We start from the raw sequence: 19,815 nt of genomic DNA on the forward strand, positions 1-19,815 counted from the left end.
TATCATACATATGGACTACCCATGGGATGAAGATGTTCCCTATTGATTTTGGGGTCAAAAGGTCAAAGGTCAAGCGCACTGGACATCGAAGTAGCAATATGGTTTCCGGGCTCTAAAGCGTTATCCTTTCCACCTACAGTCACCATATCATACATATGGACTACCCATGGGATGAAGATGTTCCCTATTGATTTTGGGGTCAAAAGGTCAAAAGTCAAGCGCACTGGACATCAAAGTAGCAATATGGTTTCCGGGCTCTAAAGCGTTATCCTTTCCACCTACAGTCACCATATCATACATATGGACTACCCATGGAATGAAAATGTTCCCTATCGATTTTGGGGTCCAAAGGTCAAGCGCACTGGACATCGAAGTAGCAATATGGTTCGGTTTGTCATGCCATTTGTTTTTTACACTCAGAAAAGAGGTAGTTTATACCTATTACCAACTCCCTTTGGGAGATTGGGGTAAGCGGGGGGTATTCTTAGTGAGCATTGCTCACAGTACCTCTTGTTTATCTAAGTCACCTCCTAAAAAATTGAATTAAAGCATGTTGTTGAAATCTTCCAAAAGATGTCAGTAACATATATTTAGAGTAGTGATTTATAAACATTTTACATTGTATTCAAAATGGAATGGAAAGGCAGTCAAATAACTGCTAGTTACATACATTATATATATACCTCTGCCAGTCTTTGCATAGATTCTGTTGGCATCCTCTACATAATGATCCAGAATAAGAAGGCAATCTGAATAGCACGCCTCATTTATCAAGAGGAATGGGAGTAAGAATATCTTTGACTTTGTTTACATTTCTTCATGTTAATCATGAGAAATGTGACTTGGTATTAATTTTGTGCATCCATTTACATCATGTAAATTTTGGCATATTGTCTACTTTCCTGGCAAGTAGAATTTTCCGATATTTTTTTTTAATTTGTTCGTTTCATCTGATGTTCTTTTATAAGTACATTTTCATATATTATATTTTGAACATCAAAAGGTTGTAGTAATTTTCCTATGGCATTTTTTACAATATTATATTCACAAATCCAGTTTTTCTTGCAAATCAATTTATCTGCAAACCATTCCATCGGCTTAATGCCATTCTCATCCACTACGTCATTCACGTATTTCAGACCACTCTTTAGCCATGATTTTAGAAATATAGGTTTATTTTTAGATACCACAATATTATTACTCCATAATGGTTTCCACAGTATATTGTTCAAACAATGTAGCCTGTTTCTACCCTTGCATTCATTAAAAGATGCGAACATTTCCTTGTAAAACAAAGGAAATCCATCCATTATCTCATACTGTTTGATTAGTTTTACTTAAATAGTCAAGATCATAATTGTTTTCCAAACATATGCTATTCACAAAATGGTATAATGATTTCTTTTATCTAATATTTTCTTAATCCATAATATTCTTAAAGATTTAATTTTTGATAAGATATCTACAACTCCAATGCCTCCACTAATGATAGTTCCGATTAATGTATTTCTTTTTAGCCGAGTTGCAACGAAGTTGAACTCGGCTATTGGTTTGGTGATATGGGTGGGCGGGCGGGCGTGAACAATTGGTTTCCGGATGATAACTCGAAAAGTTTACAATCTAATCAAATGAAACTTTGATATATTGTTGGGTACCAGGTACGGAAGACCTCTATTAATTTTGGAGAAATATGGTCAAAGGTCAAGTTCACAGTACCCGAAAATAGAATGAAAATTTCAGAAAAATTTGGTTTCCGGATGATAACTCAGAAAGTTTAAATCCGAATCAAATGATACTTAAAGATACTGTTATGTACCAAGTAAGGAATACCCCTATTGAATTTGGAGAAAATAGGTCAAAGGTCAAGGTCACAGTGACCGAAAATAGATTTAAAATTCCAAACAAATTTGGTTTCAGGATGATAATTCGAAAATCAAATGAAACTTGGATATATTGTTGGATACCAGCAAAGCAAGGCTCCTATTGATTTTGGAGAAAAAAGGTCAAGGTCACAGTGACCGAAAATAGATTGAAAACTTCAGACAAATATGGTTTCTGGACAGTAACTCAAAAACTTTTAAACTGAATCAAATGAAACTTGGTTATATTGTTGGATAGCAGGTTAGGAAGACCCCCTATTGATTTTGGAGAAAAATGGTCAAGGTCACAGTCCTAAAAAAAGATTGAAAATTTTAGAAATATCTGGATCTGCATGATAATTCTAAAAGTTTAAATCCGAATATTCACAATTATAACTATGCCACATCATTCCTGACTTTACTATATATCCCATGCAACTCGGTTCATGCACCCCTGGGTGCATATATTGATTTTTATTCTATCTCTTATTCCAAATGAAATTGTAAATAAGTCTTTGAATTTCTTTGATAATCTTTGAATCTGGTAGGTTTAATAAGCTATATATATAATTTTAGATATTGCAAGACTATTAATTATGCAAACATTGCAAAAAATGGTTAAGTTTCTTGTTTTCCAAGATTCAAAAAGTTTCTCTACATCGCTGGTGATTTTTGTCCAATTATTTCTCAGGCACATTTCTTTATCATGGCCAATATATACACCTAATGCTTTTACACATGAAACATTTACATAAACATTATGAATTTTCTTAAATCTGTTTTTTAAAGGCCTAGTTAATATGCATTCTGTTTTTGACATATTTAATCTCATACCCGAAACATTACTAAAATTACTTATCACCTCGAGGGCCTTCTTTAAAGACTTTTCATTTTCCATTGGAAGGGTAGAATCATCGGCATGCTGTATTATCTTAATGTCTTTTTCCATTCCTTCTTTTTGAAACCCATGTATGCTGGGATTGTTTCTTATTGAAATTCCTAATATTTCAGCCACAAAGAGAAACAAGATTGCTGATACCGGACATCCCTGTCTTATGCATCATGCAAGTTTTGGATATCCATCCATTATTTTTTTATTCTGAAGATTGGATTTGCATATAAGATGTGAATCCATTTAATAAAATTTTCACCAAAGTTAAATCTTATCAGTACTTCAAACATAAAATTCCACTTAATTGAATCAAACGCTTTCTGAAAGTCTAATTTAAAACATAAAAGTATAAGTTGTTGATTATTTTCTTCACAATAATCAAAAAAGTCCAAAATTAATCTTGCATTAAGTGCGATATTTCTTCCTTTTATATAAGCTGTTTGATTTATTGATATCAAATCATCTAGCAGTTTTTGTAAACGCCTGGCGAATACGAAAACTATTATAGTATGTGTTGGTAAGGCTAATGGGTCTATAATTTCCTAGGTTTTGTTCGTCTCCTTTCTTATAAATCAATGTAATCAATGATAATCTCTGCGTAAAAGACATTGTATTTAAATCAAAAATACTTTGTAAAACACAATAGAAATATTGTTTTATTTCTTCCCAGAATGTTTGATAAAATTCACATGGTATTCCATCCAGACCAGGAGATTTATTGCTTTTCATATTTAAAAGTGCCTCTAAGCATTCTTGAAGTGAGGGAAATATTTCTAATTCATTTTTATCCTTATCGTTCAATGTAAATTCTAAGTCTATAGTATTTAAATATTCATTGACATCCATTGTTTGTATATTATTTGTTCTATATAAATTTTCATAAAAATTGCACATATTGTTTAGTATGTCATCATCATCGAGTATGATATCACCAGTTTCTTCTCTTAAAGCTTTAATTACATTATCTATTTGTCTTTTCTTTTCTAAATTTAAGAAGTACGAGTTATTCTTTTCTCCTTGTTCTATCCAATTGGCCCTAGACCTAACCTGTGCACCTTTTGCTTTTTTATCTACAAGCTTTGATAATTCATTTTCTAAATTTCGTTTTTCATTCATGTCAATATTATCCGCAGGCAATTCCTCAATTTTTCTGATTTCCGATTGTAAATAGGCTAACTTACTTTTATATGATTTATTTATTTTCTTTGAAAAGTCTGTACAGAATATTTTTAATAAATTCGATCAGTGCATACTATCTATTCAAGATTTATTACTGGATTCAGGTACTCTTCACACAATTGCTCTGAAAAAATATAGTTCCATTCATGATCAGCAGATACAACATTACAGCAAATGTTTAGAATATCGATGTGTATGTAATACGTAGAAGAAAACAAAATCAACGTCAAATGATTTTAAGAAAATCACATTTTCACCAGAAATGTAAATAAGAAGTATTCATATTCATACGTTAGCTGCCTCGATCTCAGTGTATTTCACAAAAATATATAGGTCATTCTTCGATTGACAATTATATTCCTTTCATGATTATTGTTCGTTAATTATCATACAATTTCTTCTGAGAGAGAATGTTAATCATTAATTTGTGTGTGTGTGTGTTTTCTTTTTATAAGGATTTCTATGTATAACAGAGCACTTCTGGTAAATGCCGATGATTTTGACATCGGCATTTGTCTTATACAATACGTACGACTACGAGTTATCGACCGTTATAAACAAGCAACACGGCTTCATAGACACTGGTATTAAATATATGTAATAAGAGCAGAGGAAAACAACTGAACAGAAAAGAGAATAAATGTGATATCTAATGGAAAACATGTTACCACTGGTAACGGTAGTTTTGAAAGACAAAAGGCTATCAAATCATTTTATCCCACCTCTGGTGTGTCCAGGGGTCCGTGTTTGCCCAACTATCTATTTTGTATTGCTTGTAGGAGTTATGAGATTGATCACTGTTCGTTATCTTCACCTTGCATTAAAGTAATACATATATGTGGGTTTTTCCAACTTCTAAAAATATAACACATGTAAGAAATGTACGAGTGACGAGGTTTTGTTTTTCTTTTTTAAAGGTACTCAACTTATCAACATTTATATTGCAATTTATGTGATTTCTGCTTGTTGTCAGTGAACAAAGTAAAGAAACACGTGTAAAAAAAAAAATTACATCTGCAATATTCACTGCAAGACATCTCGGTATTGCGTAGATGAGGTACTACTAGGTGGTACTTTTGCATGGAAAAAAAGTTTACGCAGAAAAGTTTATTTAAGTCTCTCATTTACGAAATTCCCTGCAATTCAAAATGATTCCCATGGGTTTTTTTTTTTCAATATATAAATAAAATTTATTAAGGCAATGTATACATTTCTTGTTGAATAAGTGCATAGGTTGTGATCCTCATGTACAAACTCTATGAACTCATAAGGATAAGAAAATACAAATATAACCATAACAGAGAACATTTTAAAAAATAGGAGGGGTGGATTAAAGGTTTGGAAATGAGATATTTCTACTATATTTTTTTTATCAAGAAAGGGGACACACATTTGATTCTGGGGTGGGCATTTTTTCAATTAAAAAAGAAATAACCTAATTGGGCAATTTATTTTCTAAGAAATAAAATTAGATGGGGAGGGGGATATCATAGTAAATATCTACAAAGTGATTTTCACCTTCTTGATTTTTGCATTACTCTATACAGTATATGTATTTTTCAGCTAATATAAAGACAAGATTTTAAATTATCCTTCTTTAGTATTGTTCATGTAATTGTACATTTTTTTTCAAGGTTAAAAGTCAAGGACAGGTGTGCGCACTGTTTGCTAGTGAAGCAAGACTGGTCACAGTATTTGCTACGAGTAAATTAAAAGTCGAATTTCTTGGTTATGGGGTAACCCATATCTATTCTTGTTATGTTTCTTTTTAGAGTTTCCCATGATTCATGCGGTTCTACTTCATTGAAAGTGTAATTTGATAGATATCTTTTCATTTCTTCGACGAAGTCCTGGTTTTTTTTATCAGCGAGACATTAAATTTCCAATATCCCGGTCCTCTTAATTTTTCATTTATAATCAGACAAAACTGTAGACTTAAATGATCTGACAATCTAACACCATTTGAATGAGAACCTGGGATTTTCTGTAAACAAAAAGATTCACATTGGTAACAAAAAGACTTCGAGATAAAAATGTAATCGATTCTACTCGTGGCTATATTTTCACCATTGCTCCAGGTACCTGTATATCCTTTATTATTTGGTTTAATTTTTTTCCACAGGTCTATGAGCTCCAACTTATTTAGGATACTATTTAAAATAAGAAAACCAACATCTTGGCCGAGGCAACGTGGGACACATACTGGGGAACGGGGCTAAACAATGTAGGAACCATTCATACCGTTATGCGGCGATGGCCCGGTCAAAACAAGCTCGGACGCATGCTAGACAATCTGGCGAGACGGATGCAGGTAAACACACGGGCACTGGAAGTTAATGTAAATATATAGTATGTGCATGTATAAAAAAGGAAGGGTAGGACACTCTTTTTGAGGCAAATTCGGGTTTAGGTTATTGTGGACGTTTCTCAATCGGCCTGACGCGATGAATCGTTCACATATGCCTTACTTTCAATATCTGTAGGGTTTCGTTTCGTTCCAATGCCGTTCATTCGAAGAAAAAGATGTTTTTACACCTCCAAGTGTCTAAGAATTTCGCTAGACTGTCTTGCCTCCGGTTTAATCGCACTGAATTGAAAGGTAAGTTCTGATTTTTTTAGAATAAGGAAAAACAGGCAAAACTGAAGACAAAGAGTACTCTACAGCAGCAATCTTGTTTTGGTTAACTTTAAAACGGTCTCATCACAATATAAAAGAACTAAAACAATGTGTACTACATGTATCTGTATTTATCTTCACAAACAATTGTTATTATTTGTTTGTCAAATGTGTTCTCAGTTTAACTCTATTGTCAGGATTATTACTGATACCATAAGTTTAATTGTCATGATAATGTTCATAAAGGTAATGGACTAATTTTATGTCAGTGTGTTATTATTTCATATTTTCCTAACATAGAACACGACCTTACATAAACCTTAATAGGAAACCGCAAACACAGTTTATAGCTGTCTACTGATTTTCAACAGTAACAGGATTTCTGCAATGGCCTTTGCATCCACATGCTTGTGTGCATCCAAGTCCAATCTGCGTACATTTGTAACATGGAGTTGCACAAGACAAACGACATTTGCATGTTGTAAGTCCCAAACATATTGCAGCGATTGGTCTGCCAGTCATAAGCCTTGGCTGAAGCACCTCAATGCCTTCTTTTTCCGTCAGTGTAAAACCCGGCGGCCATTTTGAAAACTGTCATGGCGGTCATACTATCCATATCCAGAACGTCCAACAAGTGGATTCCTATTTCTGTATGTCTGGACTACCACGTTTGACTTGTTGGACCATTCTAACACGCAGATGTTATCGACTTGCACAATTCTGACTTTGGCTTCCTGACTATTCTCTCTTTCTCTATTCTGCAGTTTTTTCCATTCGCGCTACCTTTCGTGATCTTTCGGAAGGAGGCTTATGCAAAAATTCAATAAAGAAGGTGTTGTACGTCTTATGTTAATTTCCCTAAAGGTGTTGCACGAAAGATCGATTAAAATTCAAATATATGATAAAACCAATTGGAAATTATGTCTTGATTCAAACATTTTTAAAATAAGTTTAAAAGACGTGTATTGACAAAAATTAGCGGAAATAATTTGAGTTTAATCAGGCAATAAGCGATTTATATGATTTTTAGCGTTAAAATGGAGGGGTATCCCCGAATTTCAGAAAAACTGCCTCCGTGAAACAAATAAATAAAAATAAATAGATATTTATTCGACATATATACAAACATACATAAATACCAAGGATAACCCATGAAAGCTCGAAAGTTTATTTCCAATGGGGTCCTTTTTGATGCACGGATGTTTGCGCTAGGGGGTCATTTATGTGGGAGGAAACTGGAGTACCTGGAGGAAACCCACGTGTCCGAGTACTTTAATAGACTTACAGAAAGCATTTGATTGTCACAAGGTTTTATTAGACAAACACAAGTTCTTTGGCATATATGTCATGATACTTTTGAATGGTTAAATCATATTTAACAAAGTACACCGAGAGTTATTTGCACAGGCAATCTATCGGATGAAAAGAATATAATAACTGGAGTTCAACAAGGCTCTATTTTAGGCCCATTGTTTTTAATACGCCGGACATAAGACGGGACGTACATGTATTATGTTATGGCGCTGTCCGTGCGTCTGGCTGGCTGTCCGTCCGTCCGTCCGGGGTCATGTTTTCCGGACTTATTTCCGTAACAGGTGCATGTACAACTTTGAAATTTGGTCACACTTTCTCCCTCAAGAATTGTAAGAATGAGTTTGCATTTCAGCTGGATTGGTCCATCTTTGACCTCCTTTCGAGCTAAAAATAGGTCAAACAGTTTTCCGTTGTTGTTGTTTTCATTATGGATACAGATATTGCCCTGATATTTAGTCAAATGCTTCCTCTCGGAGGAATACAAGTTCAGTTTGCATTTCAGCTGGATTGGAAAAAATAGATCAATAAGTTTTCCGGTTTTTTTTTAAATCATGAATACAGATCATGCGCTGAAATTTAGGCACAGGCTTAAGTTCCTCTTGGAAGAATACAAGTTCAGTTTACATTTCAACTGTATTGGCCCATCTTTCACCTACTTTAGGGCTATAAATAGGTCAAATAGTTTCCCGGACTTTTTACATTACGGATACAGATATTGCCCTGATATTTGGTCAAAGGCTTCCTCTCAGAGGAAGACAAGTGTAGTTAGCATTTTAACTGGATTGGCGCACTTTGACCTACAGTACTTTAGGGGTAGAAGTAGGACAAAGAGTTTTAAATGAATAATCGAAAGGAAAGTTAAATATTTTCGATAAATGGCGATAACTTTATCGAAAAATTTCTTGAACTGTCAACAACTTAGAGTGGGATCAGTGTTTATTCCCAGAATATATGTTCTTCGAGTTAGATGTCAACATAAACAAAGCACACGTGTCGTTACTAGCTGTCGGATGAGTACCTACATTGCATATACAATATAACTCATTTTCATGTTTTAAAAGAATAATTCATAATACAATTTTGATAAATTGAGGGTTTCCCTTTCCTTAGAAAACATCTATTTCCGTAATAAATTATTACATTCCTCTTGATCTCTATTTTCAGAGCTCACGGATAAGTGTAAACAAATCAGAAATTGGTAATTGTCTCCCTCACTTTGAAAATAAACTGGCGCAAATCCTGTATCAGAAATTTGTCTATCATTATCCATTAAATTGGGATACGAGTTGGAAGAGTCGTAATATTCAAGAAAATTGGTAAAAAATGAAAATCGTAGTAAATCGGCTGGTCGGCCATTTTGATTTGATGAGGCTGACTACGTCATCTCGCCGTAATTTAAATGCTTAGTCAATTCCGCTCTTTCCAACACATTTGCCGCTCCTGTGGCCAATAATAACTGTTAAACATTGCGGGGCGCCGATTGAGACTTGATGTTTTTGTAATAAAAATCAATTTTGTGAACACAATATTAAAGTCTGTCGAAACAAAATCATTTTTGTCTTACAAAAATGTTATTCATACTTGCTATATGACAACTTCATTTTTGTAATGACAAAAATAAAAGAATTCATTTTTGTAGATAACAATCATTTTTATAGACAAAATTAATTGTTGTCAATCTGGTATGCAAATAGAAACTTATTTGCATACAAAATTGACTTTTGTTATCTAATTTGCAAATTAGATAACAAAAGACAATTTTGTGAGACAAAATTGAATTCGTACACTAAATGTTGATTTTGTATTCAAAATCCATTTTTGTGTGGACAAAACTTAGTTTTGTTGCCTTTTTCAGACTCACATTGAACAGCAGGACGAAAGTGATATCACGACTGATCTGATTGAACAGCTACCCGACTCTTTTCCTACTTCCTGTGTGAGGCGAATGCTCCGGTCTGGAATCTCAATTTTGAGGTAAAAGCGGAGGCAGGTCATGATATCGTGTACTTGCCGAACACTGAACAAAGAATCGGGAATGAAGTATTTGAAAATCTATGATTTTTTTTCTTCTATCAATGGCACATGAATTATCATATGCGTAATATTTACGTGTATATTCAACAAATATTTGTTTACTATCATACCTTCTAACAAGTCCGACTAAGCTATACCAAAGAATAAGCTAAATGAAAGCGTTTCAACCAATCGGTGAGCAGCTTACAAGTAATGGTGACAAAAATTACTTGTGAAGAAAAATGAATTTTGTCATGACAAAAATGATTTTTGTCCACTGAAAGATAATTTTATATAACAATTTTTTTTATTTTGGTCATTACGTAATTGAAATTATCATTTATGGAAACAGTTTTGTAAGACAGAAGTGATTTTGTTATGACAGAATTCAATTTCGTCTAACAAAATTCAATTTTGTCTCACAAAACTGATTTTTGTCGGAATATTTCTGTTTTGTATGCAAATTAGTTTTCAGATTCCAAATAAAACTAATTTGCATACAAAATTCACTTGTGATACAAAATAAAATTTTGCCTATAAATATAAATTTTGTCATGACAAAAGTGACTTTTGTCCACTGAAAGATAATTTTGTATCACAAAATTCAATTTTGTGATTTTCTATCAATTTTGTTAACTTGAACTCATTTTTGTTGAACAAAAGTCATTTTTATCCATACAAAATTTTGGGTATAAAACCACAAGTCCCATTTAGCGCCCCGTAAACATAATGTCAAATAACAAAATAAAGTTGTGTTTAATGAACCTGGTTAACCCTTCTTACATGTATCAACTCAGATAGTTTATTTACAGTATTCGGCATTCAGCATATACTGTAGATCTACGGTCAACAATATTACTCGGGTGTTAAGACAACATGAAATGAAAATTGTCAATAAGATTTTCTCAAAGAATCTTCAATATTTAAAGATGGAAGTCGATCGACACTCAGGAATTTTCCAATGACATCGTCGCAAGCCACGGCAGAAACGAACGTTCCTAATGAAAGCATATCGAACACAAGGATGTCACTTGAGTTATAATATCAGGTCAAAATGGGTCTACATTCACTAAACCAGTAATCCCGTGGGGATCCGGGTTAGAATACGCCCTCAGTACCCCTTGCTTGTCGTAGAAGGATGAGACCGCAAAAACCGAGGTCCAGTGTCACAGCAGGTGTGGCACGATAAAGATCCCTCCCTGCTCAAAGGCCATAAGCGCCGAGCATATGCCGATTTGGAGCCCTTCACCGGCAGTGGTGACAGTCTCCATATGAGTGAAATATTCTCGAGAGGGACGTTAAACAATATTCAACCAATCACTAAACAGTAGATAATTTGAACGTAGTTTAAGATTTTTTTTTTTAATTTGACGTGAACCGGGTATGTCCAGCGTCTCGCGTTTTGGATATGTGCAAGTTTTAAACGAAACACAACCCTATTCAATGTAGTCGCTTGGACAAATCCCGGTTCTATGTGAAGAAAGCCATTAAAATTTTACCTGTATGATTTTTTTGTAGACCCCCGTCTCACAAGTGTCTCTCGGCTTTATGTAACACTTTAATGTGATATAATATACCAAATCCTGTTTAATAATAGTACAGACTTCGAAAACAAATTCTGCACGACTCCGACTTCCAAATTTCATACATCAATGTTTTACCTGGTACAGTATAACACCGTTATAGTGAACCATCTCCAGCGAAACAATTCGTTATAACCAAACTTTGTTATATCCAATACAATTTTATTTTCCTCTCGTAGGGAAATAAATATTACTTTGTAAAAAGCATGAATTCATTATAAACGTGTTCATTATACAACGTCCATCAAGATAAAAAATACACCAAGTTTGTTTTTACTTTCTTTTTGTTTTTATAAATGTTGGACTCTCTCTCTATAGACAATCATGCACGTTACATAATAATAGCAAATGCATAATCACCCGAAATAGTTTCTTTGTTAACTATATAATAGAGAAAATGTTTTAAGTAGGATGAAGTCTTCAAACTATGTATTCTGTGAGAGAGAGAAAACCTTGGGCCTCGAGTTTTATCTCGCAGAATTGACCATTTAAGACTTTTATCCTTTACTTGCTCAACATCTTGTCACAAGCCACCTTTGTGCCAAGTATATACATGTACAATGTATCTACCAGTATAAGTTTCTCGTGTCTCTTTATCACAAGGTTGTCATCTGGAAATTTACATGTAGAAAGAGAAATATGACCATTCCTATATATTATCTTAACCTTTTTTGGTAGAAGGTTTTGCATTGAACTTGTATTTTGTTTGCTCTACTAGTATGTTTTAGAGTAAATGACAAGAGTCTTAGAGGAAACACACATTTTTGATATGGAAAGTGAAGGATATGCAAAATATAATTTTAAAATTGAACACTTTCAAATTTACCTCATCTTTAAATTTAATAATGTAGTTTTATAAGTGGAAAATAAAAAACCCTGCTAGACTTAAACCCATGATCTACAATACAAGTATTGCCGATAAATATATGGTTTTCATTCACATTTCAAAAGCAAGTCAGCCATTACGATGCGTTGTTCATCCTAAAATATTTCAATTTTTTCACGATATGCTTCAAATTGCCATATCCTTGGGGGTCTGAACCATTACCTTGAGACCAGAAATTCCAGAAACCTCCAATCCATTATGATTAAGCAGCCAGTCTTGGTGGTAAATGTTTGCTGTCCAGGACGTAAAAATAAAACAGGCATATCTTATGTCTGTAGCAGTGAGGATTCTTCATTTGCCAACACTTACCATGACACTGGACCTCCATTTTTAAGATATCCAAAAGACTTCACTTCAAATGCCAAGGACTTCGTAAAGGAACAGTCACTAATACCTATGATAAAAGTCTTAAGTTTGATGTGGCACCGAGTTTGAGACTCTTAATTTCACAATTTTGGTAGAGGCATCCTTGCCCAATATGATAATAGTTTTTCTGCTAGACATCCCTGAGTAAATAAGGTTTTGACCCCATCCCTCAAGCCTCAGGAGTGTAGTGATCGTAAAATTCACAATTTGACTTTCCCTTAACCAAACAATGTCCCATACCAAATTTGATGCAAACTGGCAATATACTTTCAAAATGAAGTTAATTATGTTCAAATATTAACACATGACAGACTGACAGACAACTACAAATTGCAATGAGTCACCCAAGTGACTCAGGTGATTGAAATATAATTCACAATGGAAAAAACACAAATATACTTTATTCTCCTCATTTTTACAATTTGATAATTTGGCATGTAATGACTTAAGTAAACTCCGATTCCTTTGGAAGAATGTCTTGTTGCAGACATTGAAGTTCCTCCAACAATTGAACGAGATGGATCCAGCGACTTTTCATCTGTGCACCTTTTGTAGCATCTCTTTTCTCTAAACTCTGTCGGTACAGTGACTTCATTTTCCCCTCAACATTCTGTTTGCTGCAGTAGAATGAAATTCTTTTAAAATTTCTCCTCAAAAATATTTTGAAGCAGAAAAATCTCATCTCTTCATTGTTATCTATAAATAATGTCTGCCCAGTGCGTCAATTTATTGACATATGGACAAAGCACTCAGCTGAGAAAATTTACATGATCATTATACAAGATTATTTTTTTGTTTCACATTCCTTCAATAATTTTTTGCTCATATTGAGATTAATATGTACACATGTACTAATTCTAAACATTAAGTACTGATATGGAATTATCAAATTTTGATGTACCTTGGTTACTGTCTATATATAAATTTGAGATATTGCTAGACACCTATGCAACTCTTGAAAAGATCAGGCCTCATGACCATAAATTGAGAATGAACTTTATGTCAAAATTTTGATTACTTACACCTTAAGGTTTATCAAGCACTGATGTTTAAAATACTGCTAGTTTATGAAAAACAAATATACATGCTGAGAATTGTTTGTTTGTGAAAATTATTTCATAAGTTATTTAGACTGAAGTCTTATTTTATGGTGTTGAGGCCTGAACCACTATTGTAGCCCATCCCTGGCCATGGGTCTCTAAGTCTAAGTATGGGTCTCTAAGTCTGGGGCTCTAGGTCTAAGTCCGGGTCTCTAAGTCTGGGTCTCTAGGTCTAAGTCTGGGGCTCTAAGTTTAAGTCTGGGTCTCTAAGTCTGGGTCTCTAGGTCTAAGTCTGGGTCTCTAGGTCTAAGTCTGGGGCTCCAAGTCTAAGTCTGGGTCTCTAAGTCTGGGGTTTTAAGTCTGTGTCTCTAAGTCTGGGGCTGTAAGTCTGGGTCTCAAAGTCTGGGTCTCTAAGTCTGGGGCTCTAAGTTTGGGACTCTTAAGTTAAAAAAAACTTCATTATATAAGGAAGGAAGCTTTCATACAAGTTTTCACTTTCTTCTTCAGTGGTTCTTGAGAAGAAGATTTTTGAACTGCCAAACCCTACTTTCACTATTTCTTAAATACCTTCTCTTAAAAGGTGGTTTGACCCTTCTTCACAGATATAATTTTGTATCCCATCCACCAAAGGGTGATTTGTGCAAAGTTTGATACATTATCCACCTTATCTTATGAAATAATTGTCGCTTGCCTTTGTACTTATATCTGTTTTGTGTAGATTCAACATTTATGAGAGTCAAACATCAGTGAATGACATGATCTAGTACAGTCCAGTTATTCAAGCACCTAAATCATAGCTGTTTAGCTTCATAAAAGTTAATTTGTGAACTGGGAGTTTAAAATCAAAATTACTGGTTATATATTTTGAAGATTTTCATCTGCATTGAAATGCCTATACCTGTAGGCCTCGAGTTTCTTGTGTATATCAATTGTGATCTTTTCGCAATTGAAACTTCAGAAAATTTAAGACATAAAACTTGTCATAAATTTCCAAAATATCAAACCTTTTTTAGAGCCTTCAGCCAGATATATTGATATAAGTGTGTATGTACTACACTCTATACACAATACCATTACTGTACATGAAGGTTTATAGTTACCTTTGTTTGTTGGCCTTGAAGCACTTGATGAGCTGTAGAAGAATGAACTGCAGTCTGGACTCCAGTATGTCGGTCAGGCTCGGTCCTTCAGACTGTACCTTCTCGCTCAAGTCCGGATCATCCAGTTGTTTGATCATGTGATCTAGCACCCTTCTACAATCCAGCAAGCACTTGACAGCTGACATTAGAGTCTTCAGATGGGATTTTGTACCAGTCAGACCTGCCAGGGCAAAAGAAGCATACTAGACTATATAGTAAAGAACAGTTTATTTATGCATTCTCAGTATATGCTCTCTATGAATGTAGATTATTCAATAAGATATCCTGTTCCATCTTATAATCCTACATATGTACTTCATAAAAACCACTGTTAAACTGTTACATGTATATATAAGGTGAATATGAATTCACACAACATGAGGATGTCTCAAATATGACTAAAATGATCTTGATATTCTGGTACAAGGTCACATTGATTAGGGTATGAAATGAAAGGTCTTGTCATAAAAATCTACATACAAAATATAAAAGTTCTACCTTAATTAAATAGTTCAGGAGATATTGAATAGGTCAGATTTTTAAAAATAAGGTGATACTTTAAGGTCAAGGTCAAACACATTTGGTTACCACAGAAAAGGTCAGGGACCCCTAGGGACTACGATTTGTACAAACTTGAATCTACTCTATGCCAGGAAGTTTCATGTATATTTAAACATTTCTGGCTCAATGGTTCTAGGGTAGAAGATTTTTAAAGATTTTCCCTATACATTCACATGTAAAACTTTGATCCCCTACCCTACCCCTGGAGACCATGTCAGGAAGCTTACATGCAGTTCAATATACTGACCATTAAATAGGTACTCCAAATAAGCCACCTGCTCCAATAAGACTCTTAGAAGTTCTGTGTGACACTCCAGAAGGGAGAAAAGCCCCTCAGCTTTTCTGTAGTGTGTCTCCATTAGCTGACGCAGGTATTTCTTCTTCTGCTCCGAATTCTAAGACACAGAAAAATTCTAATTAATTCTATTCAAATAAACAGATTTTATATAGGACAAACAAATAAGCCATAAATCCACTAACAAAAGTGCAAAATTCATGTTCCCTGGGTACAAGATCAAAGCCCAGGGCACAACTTTGACAATTTCTATTACAGCAAAAAGATGACCAAATCTCAGCTGAATTGTCACTAAAGTTTGTTTCCTCTAGATCTGTACAGAAGATAATACAAACTCTAAAAGGGCTGGTGAACTTGTTGATTCATTTACTGGCTCTGTGTCTTTTATTAAAAAGATTGTCTTTATTTATGTTCTGCAATTTCTAAATAGAAAAACCCATATATGAGCAAAAACTCTGGCATTCCGTAGCTCAGTTTTTGTTACTGGATAATCATTGGTGTATCTAATGAAATAACACACCATTTTAGGAGGACATGTCATTTATTATCATGATCAAAGAAATGACGTAATAAACCAAGTTCAAACAAAATGATGTAATAGATAAAAGTACACAAAATTAATTCGCTAGGACAACTTAATACAAACAACCGTTTACTAATGACTAGGTTTGCAAATGAGCAAATAAACGTGTAAATTATACAAATTGATCCCAGCCAATATACATCTAAAAAACACTTCGTGTCTAATATCAAAAAGGTTGCGAACAAAAAGGGTATCTTTATTAAAAAGATTGTCCTCATCATTAGTGAGCCAGCAAATCAAGAAGTTCCCCGCCCCTTTTCGAGTTTGTATTAGCTAAGAATTAATCATTGCCCCATCTCTTGTAAGTAAGTGTTTTAATATTTTCCTCTTTAACGATTATCTGGGCATCACAGGAATCATAACAAATTATTTTTTGAGCAGTTAGCTCAATTTAAATTGTGGGAAATAGTTTTAGTAATATATGTATTATAGTGTAACCTGTTACTTGATTTTCTACTTTTAACATGTTTGGATCAATAATAATTAGTGACATTGTATTGTGCATTACGATGTATTCCTTCAGAAATGGTCCCGTATATTTTGACATGTCTGATGTTTACACGTGTTCCGATAGTTAAGTTATTCATTTATGAGTTTAGAGCAATCTCGAGTCATTTCATGTACTTACGTGCATTCCCTTGAATAATTCCTGTTGTAATTACCAGTTTTAGTTTCACGAGGGGTAGTAGTAGTAATAATATTGGGGAATGTCGGGTGGATATTTACATTTCATGTTTTTGGCTGCCATCATCTTTTTTACGAGTGCAGTATCACTCATCACTTCCGGTTTGGTGACGAAGATATTTACGATGGTTGTGAGATAGTAATTACTATGTGAATCATTTAGACATATGAATTAATGTTCTTTAACAATTTGAGGTTGAGAATTCGTTGTTATTTATTACATACTACATGTAACCAGTCATATCTTAAGGAACTATATTTGTTTACGGTATCGTTGATAGTAACTGTATTGATGCGCACACAAGACAGAGTATGTTTAACCCACATGCATGAGATATTGTGATATTTATTTACTTGTCTAGATTAGCAAATTGAGCTTCTTAATGTATGCTACTCAGTTTTAATTATTGGTACTTATTGATATTCCTTTCGCGCTTGTACGGTAGCCTGTACGGGGAAAAGTAGTTCTGTGTGGGAAATTGTGTGGGAGCCGATGCCACCGTACAAGTCGCTGATTGGTTAGAGGCCTGTACGGCATATTTTGATTGGTTAACTGTAGTCATGTGGTCTAGGACCGAAGGTTATATAAGTAAGCTCGCTACGTTACTACAGCAGATTTCTACAAGTTGAGCGGCGGTAACATTCAAATCTCTTAGAAGAAAATTAAGGTGAGACTACTCATAATGTAATAATCATAGTAAAAACTTAGTTAGAAATCTCCTACCACACTGGACAACCAAAACTTGTATTTCTGAAAATTCAGCACTTGTATAAAGCCTGTCATAGTATACAGAGTTCACCACATGAAGAGATTTTATTTGTGCCTTGTTTTGTTTATTCATCACAATAAATACAGATTAAGACTGAAAAGTTTCTAGTATTCTTCATCAAAAATGGAAGAGAAGTGTGACCGAGATATTGTTCATTGAAGTTAAATGATCTTTGGAATTATCCTGACATGAGTGGATCTGCTGGGGATTCAGAAATATACAAGCAACCCCTATCCTTGGGTAGCTTACAATATTTTTTGTAAATCCGCTCGATTACACGTCGCATGTATCATACTGTTGGAATTCCCAATTTCAAATAGACGTACTATATTTATAAGGCCATTGTTCACAACTGCAGTGCATTCATGAGGAAATGGCTATCATTACATTGGAAATGTAAATACAGTAAAATATCTGTATCTCGAATATGGTTTATCTCGATTACCCCACTTGAGTCGAAGTCGACCGCCGGTCCCGGGCGTTTTCCCTTTATAAATGATTTTAAAAACTTCTGATATTTCGAACACGGTAATCTCGAATACCCCGCTTATGTTGAAGTATTTTCAAGGTCCCTTGCCCTAAATTCACCTGGTTTATCTCAAAGTGCAGTCAATTTTCCACTCTGCTTACCATACCTGGCGTCATAAGTCACAAATTCACACCTGCAGCTACACCAATTATAATTAATGACCGCTAATCCATGCTCGCCTTTTCCGAGTAGACCCAGGTCACAATAAATAGTTCAACAGCTTGGGTGATTAGTGAAGCCTTCCAACATTACGGATTAAGTCCACCGCCAATTATGAACTAACATGCCCGATTCCAGGGAGGGTGTTTTGAAGAACACACGCTATATCATTAACATGTGGGTTAGATAAACGCACAAAATTGTCGAAGTGTGCTTGAATGTAATGCTCATAATAATGATATTGCATTTAATAATACACGCTTCGTCATTAAAACTAGGACAGAGAAAACACGAAATTTTATTTAATTAACATTTAAATGTTGTTTTTTTTAAATCCGTCTTTTTTGTTTCTTATGCGATAGGTTCTTTCACTAGAACGCAATTGCTACATCCCAGTCGAGCCTAGACATTAGTAAACTTAAAGTAAGCATACAAGCATGATCATCTAACATATTGTGAATTCAATGGGATGTTTATATATATTAAAAAACTTGAAATGTTTGTCTTTGAAATTCTGCCAAATCAATTTATCAACTTGCATTAAACTATAAGAAAAATATTCAAGATCGATTTTGGATATCTCGAACCCCTGGATATCTCGAAGTTTTTTTGAGGTCCCTTGGACTTCGAGATAGAGATATTTTACTGTATATATATTTAAATAGTGTTAAACACTCAAATAATTGGAATCGGTAGTTAAGAACCCTCTATACACTAATTAGAAAAACGTTTTGGATAACCAGAGCAGTGTACCATTTCGTAAATATAATCTGAATATAATGGATAGCTTATGATATTTTATGAAAAATAATATCTTTTATTACAAAAATATTTCTATGGAAGCCATAACCACCCATCACCTGTAAATTAATAGTAAGCGATGATGTCATTGGAATCGTGCGCACTTGTGATTTCTTCTCGATTGAAATAAATAGCTTTGTACTTACCTGTTGGTTTCTTAGAGAGTTGTGGTAGAGGGAGGCCAGTCGGTGGTGAATGGTGGCAGCACGATACTGACACATGGGCTGTTTGGCTGATTTAGTGTCCACGCTGCAGTATTTCAGAGATTTCGACATAAACTCCACCACCTCTCTCTGTACCTGTAATTAAACAACATGTTTTATTTGTGCCCCTAACTGTGTTTACAATAGCAAAGAAATTGGATTCCCACCTACATTTTCAACTTGTATGTTTTAAAAAGCTTTGCAATTTTGCTAATGAGATATTTTTAAATGTTAAGTAGAATTCATTAGTATTTGACTATTAACTTTAATACCAAGGCAAGGTAATGTCTGAAAATTCTTGACGTGCACTGCTGGCGATGTGTCTGTACATGTGAACGTCTG

At 34.2% G+C, this 19,815-nt stretch overlaps 1 protein-coding gene across 2 annotated transcripts in view; it reads right to left on the reverse strand.

The window, feature by feature from the left end:
• Nucleotides 1–13,088: 13,088 nt before the first annotated feature.
• The window catches only part of LOC125659746 (erythroid differentiation-related factor 1-like), a 50,175-nt gene continuing 43,448 nt past the window's right edge, over nt 13,089–19,815 (reverse strand). For both annotated transcript variants that reach the window (XM_048891510.2, XM_048891511.2), the window contains exons 19-22: nt 19,417–19,569; nt 15,697–15,844; nt 14,850–15,069; nt 13,089–13,326 (exon numbers count right to left, since the gene is read on the reverse strand). In XM_048891510.2, the coding sequence (XP_048747467.2) occupies nt 13,155–13,326; nt 14,850–15,069; nt 15,697–15,844; nt 19,417–19,569 (693 nt within the window). In that variant the 3' untranslated portion in view covers nt 13,089–13,154. The remainder of the gene's footprint in view (nt 13,327–14,849; nt 15,070–15,696; nt 15,845–19,416; nt 19,570–19,815) is intronic.

This window comes from Ostrea edulis, chromosome 9 (genome assembly GCF_947568905.1).
Source record: "Ostrea edulis chromosome 9, xbOstEdul1.1, whole genome shotgun sequence".
NCBI classification, from domain to species: Eukaryota; Metazoa; Mollusca; class Bivalvia; order Ostreida; family Ostreidae; genus Ostrea; species Ostrea edulis.